Genomic DNA, 18,018 nt, shown 5'->3' with positions numbered 1-18,018 from the left:
GCGGAGCAAGTAGTTGATATGAGGGGGGGCTGGGCTGACCCAGACTTATTTCTATAGTTTGGTAAGGTGAGACCAAAAAAAAAAAAAAAAAAAAAAAAAAGGTCGCAACCAACTGACAAGAGCTTTCCACCTCACCAGCTACCATTTCTAGCTGATAAACTACATAAAAATCCTTTAATAGCTCGCTACACACTGACTACTTTATTAGAGTGACTGCTCTATTAGAGTATCTCGATCTTTATCACGGTTTTCAGCCCCACTCCAAGAAAGATAATTTCGGTGTGATATCATTCTGAGAGGGGGCTAAGCCCCCTAGCCCCCCCCCTTTCCGCCACCTATGTTTGTATCTCTACTATGCTCAAGATACCATGCACAGTAGAGATATAACATTTCTTATTGTTTTACTATATTGTGCACTACTCCAGCTTGTTTCAGTACTTTTTATCAGTGTGCTATGGTCTCTACTCTAGTTGAAAATTCCAAAGATTTTTTTGTTTACTTGTCTGTCAACTTTTTTTGAAAAATAAAATTATTATGACTGGTGAACCCATGCATACCACATCAAATGAAAGAAATGGTGCTAGACGTCCCAACTATCAATTATCGTCTGAAAGTAAAGTATCCAGTACACTTCATTGTCAGCTATGTTCAACCCGTTACACACTATTACACATGAACTATTCGAAAAGCACCCCTGCAATCAAAGTAGCCACTATGAAAATACAGAGAATTTTCCATTACGAAGGAAAGCCATCATCATGTGCTACCACCAAATCAACACTTCGCTGTCAGCAAAGATGAATGGGACACAAAGGAGGACACTGGTAAGTCCATGAGGAATGCATTGTATGTACTATGGTATGCCAAAGGCACCTCTCGGGCCAATGCAACGTCGAGCAGTGAAAAAAACCAAGCCCATAACCTTAGCCATTATCAAGTTACGCTTGTCTGAAGACATCAGTCAGTCAGTAGAAAATTCCATTTTATAAATTTAAAAAAAAAATTCATAGCAACTGGTTGAAAGCTTATTAGAGTAATCCAAAGGCTTGTTTGGGCTTAGTTTTAACTAACCAATACTGCTTCATTGTCGTCAGGGAAAAGTGAGGCTGGTTTTTGGGTGATGTTTTTTCATGGGCCACACCTACTCCTTTGTGGTCCCTATACTATACAGTACTATCATATTGTGTGATTTAAGCTGTGGAAAATCTATATAGGGTGTCACCAAGTCTAGGAAACAGTATCAATTTTAATTAGACAGTCTGTTGTCCCTGAACTTTCATAGCAGTAACATAGATACCCATATAATGCTTCTAATAGCCACCGTGCATGGTGTGATATATGAAAACAAACACCCTAACTATGGAGACCCTTAGTGGTAATTGTTAAATCTTCCAGTTTTATGTCTAGAGTAGCTATATCAAGTTGCTTATGTGTAACATACGTAGTGCTATTTAAGAATGAGAATTGTGTTATTGTCTCAGTGAAGATGACCTCATTGCTTATGAAGGAAGGCTTGCTATTTCACAGTTAGTATGTATGTATGTACAGTACATCAAACAAATTATTGAATTTTCCATTGAAGTTTTCCAAAATCAAGCTGTCTGCATTTAAAGGCTTCTATCCAGTACATGGAATTTTCTTTGTGCCCAGCTCTTTTTGCTGACAAGGCAAGGTGTTCATTTATTCATGATAGCACATTAGTGGCTTCCTGTTGATTTATTTAATACACGCTGCTTGATTTTCTATGCTGCTCGCTCATGTTTGTTTCTCATTTGTTTGAACTCAACTGATTGTTCCAGACAATGAGTGTAGGATAAGAACTCGTTTTTAGCAAAGTAGAATAGATTAGTTGGCATGGTTTAATCACTTGTGTTTCTCATTAATGAACTGCTTTGCTGCCTGTGTAAGTTGTACTACAGTATTCATTATATGAACACTGTTAATTGTTTGTTTCTTGTGTGTTTGAGTTTAACTGACTGTTCCAGATGATTGGAGGATAAGAACTCCTTGTTAGCAAAGTAGAACAGGCACGTGCTGATTAGTCTTGTGTGTCTGAGTTCAACTAAACTGTTTCAGACGATGCCGGGGTAGATAAGGACTCATTCTTAGCAAAGTAGAACAGAGATGTGCTGATTAGTTGGCACGGTTTCACGCTGCTTTGCTGTGTAAGTTCTTTGTACTAAGTTATTTCATTCTATGAACACTGATGTACTGGCCTGTATCCCCAGCTTGTTACAATTGAGATTGGTTGCTCAGGGCACTTGACACCTGAGACACTGACCACCCTATCTCATGCATGCAAGTTACCATTAAGCCATTGTTTGATCAAGCTGCCAGAATTGCAATATCCTGCTCATACGTATATACTGACAGAATTTTCAGTGCTTGCTCCTCAACTGTCAGATCTAATGTAGTAATTGATGTATTTGTGTGTGTTTTGCTTCTTTTGTGTGTGTGTGTTTGCCTTGCCAGGGCTCCAGCTGCTTTAAAGCTTAGTACCCCTGCATCTAGGTCACTTATTTATTTCCTGTACACTTGTCTTAGACCATATAAGATGTATAAGTTAATCAATTGAATCAGTTGTTGTAGAATATCAGTACACCAATCTATGTACAAAATTATACAGTATATGTTCAACAAAAAATATTGATGGCGTCTTCTTTGATTGACTACCCATAGCTTCATCAAATCATCTTTATGAAACAAACTAGTTATGTAGATTGATCACCAGTTCTATAAAAAGAACAGAAACAAGTATAAGAAAAAAATTAAACTAGAAGAAGGTCCCTACTGAAGATCCTACTGTGCATTTCAATTATAGTAACTCCATAGTGCAGTATGGATATTCACTTCTTTTTGTGTTACAGTAATTTGCTGTCATAATATACCAACTCAAGCTTGTTTCAGTACTTTTTATTGGCGCACTATATTCTAGTTGATCCCTTCTCTAGTTTAAAATTCCTAATTTTTTCTTATATTTGTTTTTAATTGGGCTAAGCCTTTTTGGGCTAAGTCCTTTAGTAGCATGAACTAAGTTTCCATCTCATTCCTCCACCCTTTAATTAATTTTTTTAATGCATGGTTGGGAGAGGTAATGTAAACCACAAATCTCTATTTGTAAACAGGCCTACAAAAATAGGACATGTGGGCACATAAAAGTTGCCTACTTTTAAAACTTTCATGACTAACTCTATATGCCATCATGCTAAGGCCATGCAGTTTAGAATGCTTATTCAGCATTAAATTGGCTTTAGAATGCAAATGTTCTATAGCAATATTATGTGACATGCTGTGTGACAACATGTAGCTTGTACCCACATGCCCTAGTTTTGCAAGCCCGGTCACATTTTGACTCTAAATAGGGATGTGGTTTACATTACCACCCCAGCAATCCCTTTTTGTTTGGTAGCTCTTTTAGTGATCCTTTTTTTAAATTTCTTTTTTTTTTAATTTATCTATTTTTAAAAACTTTTTTATAAATTCATTAATAGATTGATTTAGTCGTTTACTAAGGCTGCATGCAAAAAGGTGGGTACAGAGAAGACTGATATATTGCATGCAGTGTAGCTGAACATTTTAGAATTGATACTGTACCCTGCCTTGTGCAATAGGCAAAATATGCTTGAAAATTGTGCAGCTCTTGTGAATGTAGTTTCTACATATGGCTAAATATTTAGTATGAGTGCACATGATCTCGACTGTATTGGAAGACTCTATCTCTGATTAGACGTGAGTGCTTAATTCACAGCCTAGCAACATCTAGTACATGCTATCCCACTTGAAAAAGCTAAACCTTGTAAATTTAGGGAGTCAGAATCTTGCAATTGAACTTAAAATTGTGTGAAATGCTGAAAATAGTCCTAGCTTATAGTGGTTCCCAACAACATACATTCTATAGACATGTGCCAAAGGAACCATAGCAGCTGGAATCAGGAATCTTCTCTGCTACTTAATGCATTGCCAGAATTGGTATAACCAAAAAAAGAAAAATAAAGCCTAATTGCACACACTGTCACATTGCACGGTGTTGCTATAGCTAGTATATAGATAATCTGACAGTACTCACATCATTCATATTACCAATATCAGAAAGATAAGTTGTTATGGTTTAGTTAGGAAGTATTACAGTTACTCAGAGGCAGCACATGAAAACAATGTTCTCAGCAACTTTTCTCTGGGTGTTATTTAAAAATTGTGGCTAGACAATATCACACCCACAAAATATTTTCAGTTAATAAGACTAGACTGTATAGGGATTTGTGTGAAGGGAAATAATTTATGGCAACCAAATTCATGACAACAGTCAATTTGGTATCAGTCAGCGGCAGCACTGCCAAACACATGATGAGTGCTTAGACAACTTTTCATAGCAAATTGCATACAATGTGAACCAGGGATGCTATATGCAATCTTCTAAGGATGAAGCGTGCTGGTACAGCCTTGTACATAATAATGGCGATGAGAATTTGGAGCTTGGGGTGGATAATGATCTATGGAATACAGGTTTATACATGGATTGTGAACATGCAGAAGGAGCATTGACTATATAGTTTTTATTACAAAAATTTGGATACATTTTGCCTTAGACAGGTAAAGCAATAATAAAAATAAGAAGAATAATTGCTGCTCAAAGCAAGTAGCCTTGCAGTTTTGAACTTTCTGCTAAAGTTTGTCTGCAATGGAAGTACATAATGTAAGGTGTTGTACAATGAAGTGACAATGTCATGTGGCCAAGATTGTGGTGTGATCTGCACTATATATGGGTCTTTGCATGATTAACTCAGAACACCACTGCTGGAGAATAGCCTTACAAAGACAGTTATATTGGTTGACATTTGTGGTGCCCCAAGACTAACCTTGATTAGCCTACTTGTGCTTATCAGCTATGGAAAGTGCAATATGTATTTATAACCTTGTTATCCATAACTTGTGGGATGCATGAAACTTTGCTTAAAGCACCTGTTTACCTGCTGCACTTGATTAGAATTAGTGTGCATGTACGTTTTATGACATTATTACTTTGGCACTTGCTCTATACATTATCCTGGTGCATAGAAAAGGATTTTGATCATGCTGATTATAATTGTGATAACTTTGGTGAATCATACATGAGTACACAATACAGTGTGAATGTTGTATGTGATTGTTTTGCATTGCATGCAACAGCTAAGATGTGTTTTGCAAAATTGACTTGCATGGTCATAATTAAGTGGCTATTCACTGGTTGTTTGCTAGCTTTGATGAACTGGTTATAAGTTATATCAACAAGTCTGGTAAATGAGGCTACTGAATCTACTATTTACAAGATACTGAATAGTGCAATGGGCCAGTTGATGCAGTTCTCACTGACAAAACAAGCCAATAGGCCAGTTTAAGAATGCAATCAGTGTTAATTGTCTATTGCGTAACCACTGGATGCTGTGGATGCCCATAAAAATGTATTGAAGCCATTGGGAAAACGATGATAACCGGCAGCAAAACTTCGGTAACTTACAAAGTATACGGTATGTTCTAATTTTCTGTACATGGAAAGAAACTACATTGATTTCTCTTTCGTTTCGTGGTTGTCCGCTGTGAATAGGACGAAAGATTCCCGAGTTAATAGGGTGGTGAAGTTAGAAATGTCACCAGACAAGGCCTTCCACAGCTGATATTTGTAAGTTCGAAGTCAGAAAATAACATAGGAACTTCAACAAGTCTTAACAATAGTTTTTGTTGCAAATCGCTTCGCAGGAAAGAGCTGAATTGGCATGAGAGCTAATAAGTTAACAGCGTGTTCAGGGAGCCCAGATACATCATCCAGGTGATAGTACAGCTTGCTCTTGTATACTGTACATCTGGTAAACAAGAATAACAAGCAGCTGCTTGTGTGTTTCGTCTCCAGAAAACATTTTTATCACACATTCTAACCTTTATTGGCTCATAACTTGCTAGTGGCTTAGCGTATTTACAGCAGACAAATACCACAGGGAGTAGAAATCAATGTAGTCTACAGTGCTGCTTTAAAAACTCGGATATTTCCATTAGATTCTATGTGACAATTGATTTTGTGTCCGTGGTTGTCCGTTTCCCAATGGTTTCTGTACATTTTTATGGCTAACCACAGCATCCAGTGGTTGCGCAACCACAATTAAAAGATCAATTAAAATACTTTCCCTTACATGAAACTGACCTATTTCACCAATATTTTAAACTGCCATGGCTCACATCATGATCATCTAGATACTAGTGGTGTGCGTCAATTTTACCTTCTGAAGCTTCTTGTAAGAAAGCCACCAAACCTTCAAAACTTTGTTGATTATGCCACTTTAGTAATTAATGATCATAACTGATGGGTGTATACCCATATATGGTCTCACATTTTATTGCAGTATAGTACAGGCTCTAGCTCAAACTACAACATTATACTATGAATTTGTCAATGATATTTGCATGCTTCCTAGAAAGCACATGGCTTAACATGGCAATATCCATGGTTATGAAGGTTTGGAGGGGTAAAACCACCTTCGAAGGTTAAAAAACCTCTGAAGGTTTTGAAGCTTCCAAACCTTTGTTCCAACCATAATTTGTACACAGCTACCAAGTCTGCCACATGCAACGTCTAATTCCTTGTGTTTTGCTATTAAACACTACAATATAATTGGTATTTTTGATATTTTGGTATCACAGTTCAGTGTTGTGCCTTGGTGTTAATACTTTGGTATGACTAAACATGGGTATATTGCAGAGCACCAGCATGGTATCATGCCCACTTATTAGGATTGAGTGTTGCTGCTTGTAGGCAACTATTTGGTATCAGGCTATAGCCTGGAATTGTGAGCTGATTGTAGACTTACTACTTAATGATTATTCATTATGGGTGTTAAACTACTGTACTCTTTGCTAGCTACTCATTTATGTTTCCTCTTGCAAGCAATCCTTCCTATAGTGTAATAACCTGTATAATCTATGCTACTGTAAAATTGTAGGGCTAGCTTGTGACTGTGGACTTTTAAAATCTGGTCCTTGGTGCATGCCTCTGCATTAATTAAACCGGGTCAGATATGGGTCCTATCCAGGTTACCATTCAGGTCAACGAGGTGAGCATTGCTGCATGACCCACTACAACCCTAATACATATATCTGTACAGTATATAGTGCACAATGAAACAATACCACAAGTAACAATGGCATCTATAATAGTACAGGCCACATTTATGGAATCATTATAATTATGGTAGATTTTAGAATGAAAGCTATGTTTCCTTAAGAATTGAACATGAAGGTGTCAACAATCTGGCTTAGGCATCACATGGCTTGCTTGTAGGCATCACATGGCTTGCTTGTGATGGTTTGGTAACCTCAAGCGCAAACGTGTTCAGAATAATGACTTAGATTGCCTCCAATGCTACAAATTTTTTATTGAGTGACTGATTGATCGACTAACTGACCAACTGATTACCTGACTGGGAAAGTTTAAAGGTTATTGTTATTTAGCAGACCTCACAGAAAGAGTATATAAACACACAGACAGTTATATGTTAAATTAGTAATAGCGTAATCTATAATCCTCATAGCCATTTACTGCGTGTACATATAGGTATCCTTGTATTATTGTAAAGTAACTAATGTGTTGTCCTACCCGCAAGGTAAACTCTTTATTATAGTTAAAGCACTGCCGCACGTGTCTATAGAAAATACAGCACGAGGGGGCATGTCGAGAGGCTAATACAGCACGAGGCAAAGCCGAGTGCTGTATTCACCTTGAGACACCCCCGAGTGCTGTATTTTTCATACACACAAGCATAGGCAGTGCTTTAACTGTTATATTGTACTTCCTGGTTGTCTGGCTTAGAGCAATTTTCTCTAGTACTCAAACCGCTGCGACTTTCGGTGATCAGGATATCAGTAAGTGTTTAACTAATCTATTTCTAGTCGTAGAACGAACCAATAGGATTAGTTTGGCTAATTTTAGCAATTTATAATGTCAAACACGTGATCAATTGTGCTGTCTTAAAGGAGTCGTGTTTAAAAAGCTTCATGATCAGATGATCAGTATGTGTTTATACAATCTGTTTCTAGCCGTAGAACAAACTTGTAGGATCAGTTTGGCTGGTTTTAGTGATTTACAGTGTGTTGTTTATGTAACATTCCTTAAATAAATTCTCTGCATAACTGTACTGTATTTGCCCAATTAGCTGCATAACTGTACTGTATGACTCATACAGTACTGTTTTGCAGTTGATTAGTACTGTATGGACAATACGATATGCGGCATTGCTTTGATTCTCCCACGCAAAGTACAATAATTATATGGAAATAAAGTGAAAAACAGTCTACACATAGATCAGTTACCATAGCAGTGCCTCTTAGTGGTTTAAAATCTGAGTGGAGCTAGAACAAAAACTACTAATCATATGTAACAGGTACAAGATGAGTTACTCTAATAGCTAGGGCAGCTACACTACAATTGAGCATTCACAAATAAAAGTGCTAAAGTTAACCATAGAGCAGTTTTGGGGCTTACCATTTACAAATACAAAGTATACGAAACAGCCAAGTTGAAAAGTGTGTGGAATTCAAAGAGCCATGGTGAAAAGTGTGAAATCAAAATGGCTGCAATGATGTAATTGTCATTAACCAGGTATTAATGATTGTTCCCAACCCTGCAGATCTTTGTTGGATTCCAATGAAAATTAAAACTACAATTTTCCTTGGGAGGCATGCCAAATTTCAGGACAAAATCTGTTAAATGTGTATACAATTAATATGTGATGTATGTGTGAAAGTTAAAAAATAAAGTAAATTTTGAGGTACTAATTTTAGAGCTTAAGTTTGGTATGTAGTCTATCTACTAAAGGCTGCTGTTCCACTAAAAAACTGGTTCACAAAATTAATTATGTTGTTTACCAATAGGTCTTGAAGCAGTAAATCAGTCAAGTGAACACTCAGCATATGATGACTCTGAAGAGGAGGAATCCTAGTCAAGATGCAGCTACCATAATTGCCATATATTGAGCATGTGTTACTTTATTAATTGCATACAATGATATATGTACAAAACAGTTTATTAGCAATATTATTTATGATTAGAATATACAATATCTCATTGCAAAAGTATATTGAAGGCAGTCTAAAATGGGTTGGATATAATTAATGTTAGCTGTACAGGTTTGTGACCTTGTTACTTACATCTTATACACTTGTATTTTTAGATCTGAGTGCTTTTGCATTGTGTTGACCATGCCTACAGATTATAGTGTACCTTTAGAAGAGAATTCATGCATAAATAAATTCAAAAATCTGTGTTTCTCATGCAATTGTATTCATGTTATAGACATCTAATCCAAAACAGCCAAGCTGTAAAAAAAGAGTGCGGTCCTCAAAAAGGCTATGGTGAAAAAGATGTGAAATCCAAGGTGGCGGCCAAGAAATGGCTGTGATGGTAGGTTAATGGTAAAAATTTAAAAACGACAATTCAGGTGAATTTGGTGCCGCTTAGCCTTGGCACAAAATTCACCTGAATTGTCGTTATTAAAATTTACCATTAACCTACCATCACAGCCATTTCTTGGCCACCACCTTGGATTTCACATCTTTTTTCACCATAGCCTTTCTGAGGGCCACACTATTTTTTTACAGCCTGACTGTTTTGGATTAGATTTCACTTCTTTTTGTATTTGTATACCCAAAAGCCGGCCTATAGCTGGCTTTAGGAATTTTTAACCTATCATTTTTTCTTTGCCACAGGAAGAAGAACAAGATGAAGCAGATTTTAAATGCTTTAACTAATTCAGATTTTATCAGTAAATATACATATGTGACTGGATTTGCAAAAAGGTACCTTTTCCACCAATTTCACATACCAGCAAACAAAATGATTTAACATCTGACTCCTTAAACTGATTAACTTGCTCTTGGTTTTAAACTGCGGCCAGATACTGTAGCTTCATTCATGGAAAATTTCAGGCAATTATATAAAATGATCAAAAAGTTGTGAAGCTTCAAAGTTCAAAAAATGGGTCAAATTTTGTGTGTGGAAAAGGTACCATTTTGCAAATCTGGTCACAACTTATATATACAATACAAATACATGCATTTATTACATGTCAATTATTTCCTATGGATAACTTGTTTGCAGCTGATCTCTCTACTGAGTGACTTGAAATGTAGCCGAACTCTCTACAGGGTGACATTGTTTGTGGCTGAACTCTTTACAAGGTGGTTTGTTTCTTACTAATATCTCTACAGGGTTACTTTGTCTGGCTTATCTCTCTAAAGGGTGATTTGTTTTTTTAGCTGAACTCTCTACAGGGTGATCCTTCTAGCTGATCTCTCTACAGGATGACTTGTTTGTAGCTGAACTATCTGCAGGGTGATTTCTTCGTAGTTGAACTCTCTTACAGGGTTATCCTTCTAGCTGATCTCTCTACAGGATGACTTGTTTCTAGCTGAGCTCTCTACAGGATGATTTGTTTGTAGCTGAACCCTCTACAAGGAAACTTCTTCTAGCTGATCTTTCTACAGGGTGATTTGTTTGTAGCTGAACTCTCTACAGGGTAATCTGCTCATAGCTGAACTTTCTACTGGGAGATTTGTTTGCAGCTGAACTCTCTACAGGGTGGCTTGTTTCTAGCTGATCTCTCTACAGGGTGACTTGGTTCTAGCTGAACTCTCTACATGGTGGTTTCGTTGTAGCTGAACTCTCTACAAGGTAACTTCTTCTAGCTGATCTTTCTACAGGGTGATTTGTTTGTAGCTGAACTCTCTACAAGGTGATCTGTTCATAGCTGAACTTTCTACTGGGAGATTTGTTTGCAGCTGAACTCTCTACAGGGTGGCTTGTTTCTAGCTGATCTCTCTACAGGGTGACTTGGTTCTAGCTGAACTGTCTACAGGTGGTTTTTTTTGCAGCTGAACTCCCTTACATGGTGGTTTCTTTGTAGCTGAACTCTCTACAAGGTGACTTCTTCTAGCTGATCTCTCTACAGGATAACTTGTTTCTGACTGAACTCTCTACAGGGTGATCTGTTCATAGCTGAACTTTCTACTGGGAGATTTGTTTGCAGCTGAACTCTCTACATGATGGTTTCTTTGTAACTGAACTCTCTACAAGGTAACAAAATCACGTGATTCAGTGTGATCGTTTGATTCTTGATTCATCTTGCTTGCTAACTTACTAAATTCTTGCTTAAAAGCTGTTGTACCGTGGCCAGGAAATTCTACTAACAATGCCCCAAAAGGTTTGAACTGTGTCCTGTTGCTGTCGTTTGTTTTGTCGCTGTTTTTTGTTGCCCAAAGGGTGGCCTTATTTAGAATACACAATGGGTAGAGAGAAGCAGAAGAAAAGGAAGTGTATTCCATCTACCAGTTCAGCTACCAGTTCAGCAGAAAGAGAAATTTGCAAAGAAATTGTTGAGGATGATGCGGTAGAATGTCATTGGTGTGCAAAGTGGCAACATATAAAATGTGCAAACGTGAGTAAGTCTCAATATGATATGTTAAACACTTGCCCTGATCAAATTGTGTTCTTTTGCTGTGTATGCATTGTCAAACTACCTACAGTCTTGGAAAAGTTTAATGGAAGCAAAGACACCTAGTCCACTGTAGACGAGCAAATCAAAGTATTACAAACTCAGTTAACTGACCTGGCAGCCAGAATTAATGATCAAATTGATTCTCGCTTCCAGCAGCTTGAAAAAAAGATTACAACAAACTTACCTAGCAGTAATTCTGTGATGCAGTCCTTGTCTTCTGCTCACAAGCCTGATAGAACTGTTACTGCTATCTCAGCTTCACAAGTAATTAATGAATACAGAGATAGAGAAAGCCGCAAAGAAAAATAATCTTACACAATGTACCTGGATCTGAATCAACTGAGTCCACTACTTGCATTACTCATGACACCCATGCTGTTGCCGACATCGCTGATAAAATTGTTATTGGATCAGTTGATGTTTCTAGCACTGTGCGTCTAGGCAAAAAAATAGAAGGAAGATCCTGACTCCTAAAGGTCCATCTTTGTAACCTTCAACATAAACGTCTACTATTATCAAATGCTAAAAAGTTGAAGGGTCTTTCAGGAGTTCATCAAAATATCTATATCACACCTGATCTCTCTCTAAAAGAGAGACAGGATAACAAGTTATTACGTGAAGAATTGCTCAGACGCGAAAGAAATGGCGAAAGTGAACTGATAATGCGTAGAGGACAAATTGTTAGTAAAACCCCACCTGTAAATAGTTCTATGGACGCTACTCAAGCAGAAGCAGACCAGCAGCATGTGTAGCCTAGGCTATTCAGTCTCGGCTGCCTCTAATGGATTTTCTGACCCTGACCAATCCCTGACCCTCCACATGACAAATCTAATCCAACTTTTAAATCTTTGAAATGTTGGTATACAAATGCAGATTCATTGTCCAATAAATTAGGTGAGCTTAACACCAGAATCTCAGTTGACAAACCTGATATTGTGGCTCATACAGAGATCAAGCCGAAATTTGGTGAATCCAAGGGTAAAACACTTTTTGTAATAATTTTCAACCTCACAAACAAGGAGTTTGTATTTTTGTTAACTCAAGTCTTCGTGCTTACAAGGATGATGTTTTGTGCTCTGTGATATATTCCAAGTCCATTTGGTGCCATATCCTCTTATCCGGTAATGACTGCTTACTCTTGGGTGTGATTTATCATTCCCCTAACAGTGACTCACTAAACTTCGACCTCCTGTGCTCTTTGTTAACACAAGCTGTTGATTGATGTTGGTGTGTCTCATCCACTTGTCGGTGATTTTAACATGCCCTACATAAACTGGACATCTCTAACTGTCACACTTGCTAATACTTACAATGAGGCCTTTCTAAGCCTATTGGATGACCTATATCTTATCCAACATGTCACATTTCCCACTAGATTTAGAAGCAACCAAGTGCTTTCCTTGCTGGACCTTATGTTAACCAACGATAAAAAAACAGTGTCTAGTATGACCTCTTTATCGCCACTTGGAAAAAGCGATCATATTGTTATAGAGTTTGTCTTTTTGTGTTATCGCACAGTGGAATGCCATAGTGTATCTAAATACCTATATAACCATGGAGATTATGTATCAATGACTAGAGATTTTATTGAACACCAACTGGGAAGTACTCTTTGAAGGACTCAATACTGAGAAAATGTGGCTACTTTTCCACTCTTAAACCGCTATTTCTTATCGACAAATATGTTCCTACTCAAATGTTTGAATCTAATTCTAAAGCTAAGTGGCTAAATTCTTCTACTCTTAAAGCAATTAAACAGAAACATAAAGCATGGAACACCTATAAAGCTACTCACCATCATGTTGATTATCTTTCCTACACCACAAAGAGAAACATTACCACTGGTACTGTTAAAAGGGCTAATCCCATTTTGAACTTAAGCTTGTTGATAGTGTCAAACCAAATCCATCCATGTTCTGGAAATATGTTAGAGAGAATGTGAAAACACGTTGTGACATCATGTCCTTACGGAAAGGGGATGGATCATTCACCTGTTCTGATCGTGAAACAGCTCAATGTTTAAATGATTTTTTCTCTAATATATTTACTATTGAGCCAGAAACAGATCTGCCATCTTTACCAGATAAATCTATGGGCCACCACTTAGGCAATATTATGGTGATATTATATTGACTGAACTCAACCGGTTTAAGCCAAATAAATCTTGTGGCCCAGACAACTGTCACCCACGTGTGTTGAAAGAAATCAAAGATGGACTTATTTTACCCCTCTATCTCCTATTTAATCATTATAGGAGTCCTCTTTTCCTTCATGTTGGAAACTAGCAACAGTCACTGCCATTCATAAGAAGGGTGAACTTTTTTTTGCAATGAGCAACATGGATTTTGTAGCAGGAGATCTTGTGAGACGCAGCTATTGACTGTTATGGAACACTGGACTAGGTGTATCGATGATGGAACTAGTGTTGATGTTGTGTACCTAGATTTCCAAAAAGCTTTCGATAAAGTTCCCCACAGATGTTTGTTGACTAAGTTAGAAGCATATGATGTTAATGGCTTGGTACTTCGTTGGATTAAAGCTTTTTTATCAAACAGGAAGCAACGAGTAGTTGTTCGTGGAGCACTCTCTGAGTGGTCTACTGTCACTAGTGGTGTCCCACAGGGTAGTGTGCTCGGTCCCATCTTATTTATTATATATGTCAACAACCTACCTGACTGTATACAGAGCTATTTGGGTATCTTTGCTGATGACACAAAACTTTATCACCCCATCTGCTCATCTGAAGATTCTTCCATTCTGCAAGAAGACAATGATTCCACTTTGCAATGGTGTGACACATGGTTATCCTTTCTTAACCTTCCTAAATGTCACTACAGCACAATTGGACATTCTTCATCAAACACGGAGTATTATTTCCCCTCCGAAAATGAAGCAAATGTGATCTCCATGGTTGTGGAGGAAAAAGATCTGGATGTAGTATTTGATAAAGATTTGAAGTTTATATATCATGTTAATCAAATTGTAATGAAAGCTAACAGGGTATTGGAAATTATTAAATGTACCTTTGCCTCCAGGGATGCCAACACAATAAGATTATTATACGTTACTCTTGTTCGCCCAATTTTAGACTATGCGTCAACTGTCTAGAACCCTCATCTTATGAAAAACATCCGTAAGTTAGAAGCAGTTCAAAGAAGAGCCACAAAACTTATACCCTCCTTCTATAATTTGACATACTCTGAAAGACTCCAAGATTTTAATCTACCCAGCTTACTTTACCGTCGAACCAGAATGGATCCGATTATGACTTACAAAATCCTGAACAATTAAGTATCTGTGGACAAAGACTAATTTTTTTAACTTTTAAAGTCCCATCTGATCAAATGGACTCAAACTTTACAAAAATCGCTTCAACACTGCTATTAGAGGTTATAGTTTTTCACAAAGAATCGTCAATAATTGGAACACCTTACCCCACGAAATTGTATCTGCACCTAATGTACTGGACTTTAAAACTAAATTAGATGTATTGTTGTATGACTGCCGGTTTGATTTTATCGTAGATAATAGAGTACATAATATATTATTAACTCTTGATAAAAGGGATAGGAAACGCAATAATGTGACGTCACAAATACGTACATTTATCAAGCTAAGTGCTCCTAGTAGCTTATTCAGTGCTTGTAACGCAAGATTGAGATACTCTCACATTAATTTTGCACATGCAACACAACATCTGTTGTTGTAGCAACATGGTGAAGCCAGGCCGAGTTTATAATAATTTGTTAAGTGGAAAAAACAACCATGATGCCTTTAGAAAACCTGCATTACAACTATATAGCAGTTTTTGAAGTTATGCTACATACAAATGTATTGGATGACTTATAATATTAGTAGCCTTGTGCATATATAAGTTCATTAATTGATTTTGACACTTTTGAATTTAGTTGTCTGATATCATCTTGCAGGAAATTCCACAGACATGTATGTACGGCTAACCAGCTAATCTAGCCCTAGTGTATTATACACTAATGACATAGTATTTTTGTTGATGTATATAGTCCATAATATTACGAACACTTGGCATTATTGTAATGTGTTGCATCAGAAACAAGTTGCACAGAATGTTGGCCATATATGGCATTACCTCATACATTAGTCTGTGTTTGTCCAGTACAGCCTCAAGGAATTATATTTTTGCTGCTAATCACTGATCCTACACACATGTAGTGTATGCATACACATGCATGAACAATGAGGTATATAATCAATATGCATGCAATCAACAACCAACAGAGAATAGTTTTCATAGCTGGATTATATATACCATCTGCAATCTGTTACTTGTATCCCATCCAAAAACAGCTTATAGCTGTAAAAAAGTGCGCATCCAAGTAAAGCAGAGTTAACTGCGACAAAAAGTAATGATATCATAATGCGGCCATGTACGATGTGTGCAAGTTGTAAAATTCATATTAGCTAATCAGATAATACAATGTTATTGTTAAAGTGTTAATGAGAACTATGTGATGCTGCTAGTTTTTAAGTGTGTGAGCATCTTCATAAATGCCACACAAATTTAATTCTCAATAAAGCAATGTGTATAGATTCTCTGATAGCAATAAATAGTTTGAGTTTGACCACTTTTCCTTTGTTCGTAGCATTGCCGTATACAGGAAAGGCGGCCAAACTCAAACTATTTATTACTATCAGAGAATCTATACACATTGCTTTATTGAGAATTAAATTTGTGTGGCATTTATGAAGATGCTCACACACTTATAAACTAGCAGCACATAGTTCTCATTAACACTTTAACAATAACATTGTATTATCTGATTAGCTAATATGAATTTTACAACTTGCACACCTCGTACATGGCCGCATTATGATATCATTACTTTTTGTCGCAGTTACCTCTGCTTTACTTGGACGCGCACTTTTTTACAGCTATAAGCTGTTTTTGGATGGGATTTCAATACTTTTTGTTAGAATAAGCAATGCACTGTTGATAACAGTAGGTCATGAGTTTCCATGGTTTTGACAGAAACCCCAGATTACAGTGACAGAATATTAAAATATAACTGTAATTTTAGTGGCCAGGGCTGCCCACATGGGGGGGTAACTGGGGTATTTTGCTCCCTGCCCCCGCCCAAAAGGGGCCCCTTGAATACCTGTTTAATAAAGAAAGATCAGTATACTCTAATAGAGCAGTCAGGATCTAGACCCTTCCTTGCCCCTGGGCCCCTCTTTAACTCTTTTCCCTGGGCCCCCTAATTTCTCTGGGCGGCCCTGTTAGTGGCATGCAAATGCAGTCAACTAACACCCATTTTAACTAGTAAACCCTTAATAACACTTTGCCTTTCATCTTGTACTGCATTAAAACGATCAAAATACTCTATTAGAGCAGTCACAAAATAGCTGTAACACTGCAATCAATATTTAGCATAGTTACAACTTCTGCTTAGCATTGGATTGTATAGTTTTTAAATTACTAGCTACTTACACACTTTACAATATAAAAATATGGCACTTGTAGAAATGTGACTGTTCTATTAAAGTACCTCGATCTACTTCAAGCATTGACTAATTCAAGTGAAGAAGCTACGCCCCTGCCAAGAGATCTTGTGAAATGAAATGAGAATAGAAAAGGCAAGTATGTACAGAGACAATAGAGGGGCGCGTAATTATTTCCTGTAGTAAATAAATGCCTTTAAAATTTATATTACTATTATATAAGTGCACCACACTGTTAAAATGAAGAGTAACCACAACTCTCAAGGAGTTCCCAGTGTAGGGAGGATTTAACACCCCTGACGAGTAACCATTACTCCAAAGGAGTAACTGGGGAGTAACACAGTACATGCTCTGAAGGTGGTGTCACTTACTCTTCAGAGTAATGGTTATTCTCTTCAGAGTGTTGGTTACTCTCCATGGGGTGTTAAATCCTCCCTACACTGGGAACTCTCAGAGTGGTGGTTACTCTTTATTTTTAACAGTGCAGAATAGGCTTGTGAGGCTGTTGTCTCCGAGGTTGTCTCATTACTTGTCTTTTCGTGTTGAAGGGATTTAGTCACAATTGGTGAGTTTAATTATACATGTATTTGTGCTGTAAAACTTATTGTAAAAAGGCGATTAGCACATATCATGATAAACATGTATTTGTCACAGTAGAGTCTCTCACGATTATTAGACATTGGACCAGGGTAAAAAATTTACTGCTATATTTAGAGGTTGTAGCATTTGTATATCTTAGTATCTTAATAAATAATCCTCCATGATCACTAATCACTAATAGTACAGTGAAAGCTGGTTATTATTCAGGCCGTAGGGACAAAAATTTTCTGACCTAGCTTTTTAAAGAGGTCGCTGCATTTTGCGCCATAAAAAAGGTAAGAAGCATACTGTTCTAACTGGCTATAGAAATGGATTTAGTGTGTGACAACGTATGAGACAGTGAGTGCTGGCAGCAAGGGGGCAGCCAATCTGTTAGAGCACCAAAGGCACTGCTTCAGACTTAGGCAGTTGGCTGTCAGCCCAA

The 18,018-nt window shown here is 37.2% G+C and overlaps 1 protein-coding gene across 1 annotated transcript in view; it reads left to right on the top strand.

Annotated features, from left to right (window-relative positions):
• LOC136237615 (uncharacterized) overlaps positions 1-9,139 on the top strand; it is a 65,096-nt gene extending 55,957 nt beyond the window's left edge. Inside the window, exon 11 of the mRNA XM_066027826.1 lies at positions 8,896-9,139. Within this exon, the coding sequence (XP_065883898.1) occupies positions 8,896-8,963 (68 nt within the window). The 3' untranslated portion in view covers positions 8,964-9,139. The remainder of the gene's footprint in view (positions 1-8,895) is intronic.
• The last annotated feature ends 8,879 nt before the right edge of the window (positions 9,140-18,018 follow it).

Source organism: Dysidea avara, chromosome 11 (genome assembly GCF_963678975.1).
Source record: "Dysidea avara chromosome 11, odDysAvar1.4, whole genome shotgun sequence".
Lineage (NCBI taxonomy): Eukaryota > Metazoa > Porifera > Demospongiae > Dictyoceratida > Dysideidae > Dysidea > Dysidea avara.
This window is presented reverse-complemented; position numbering and strand designations above follow the sequence as displayed.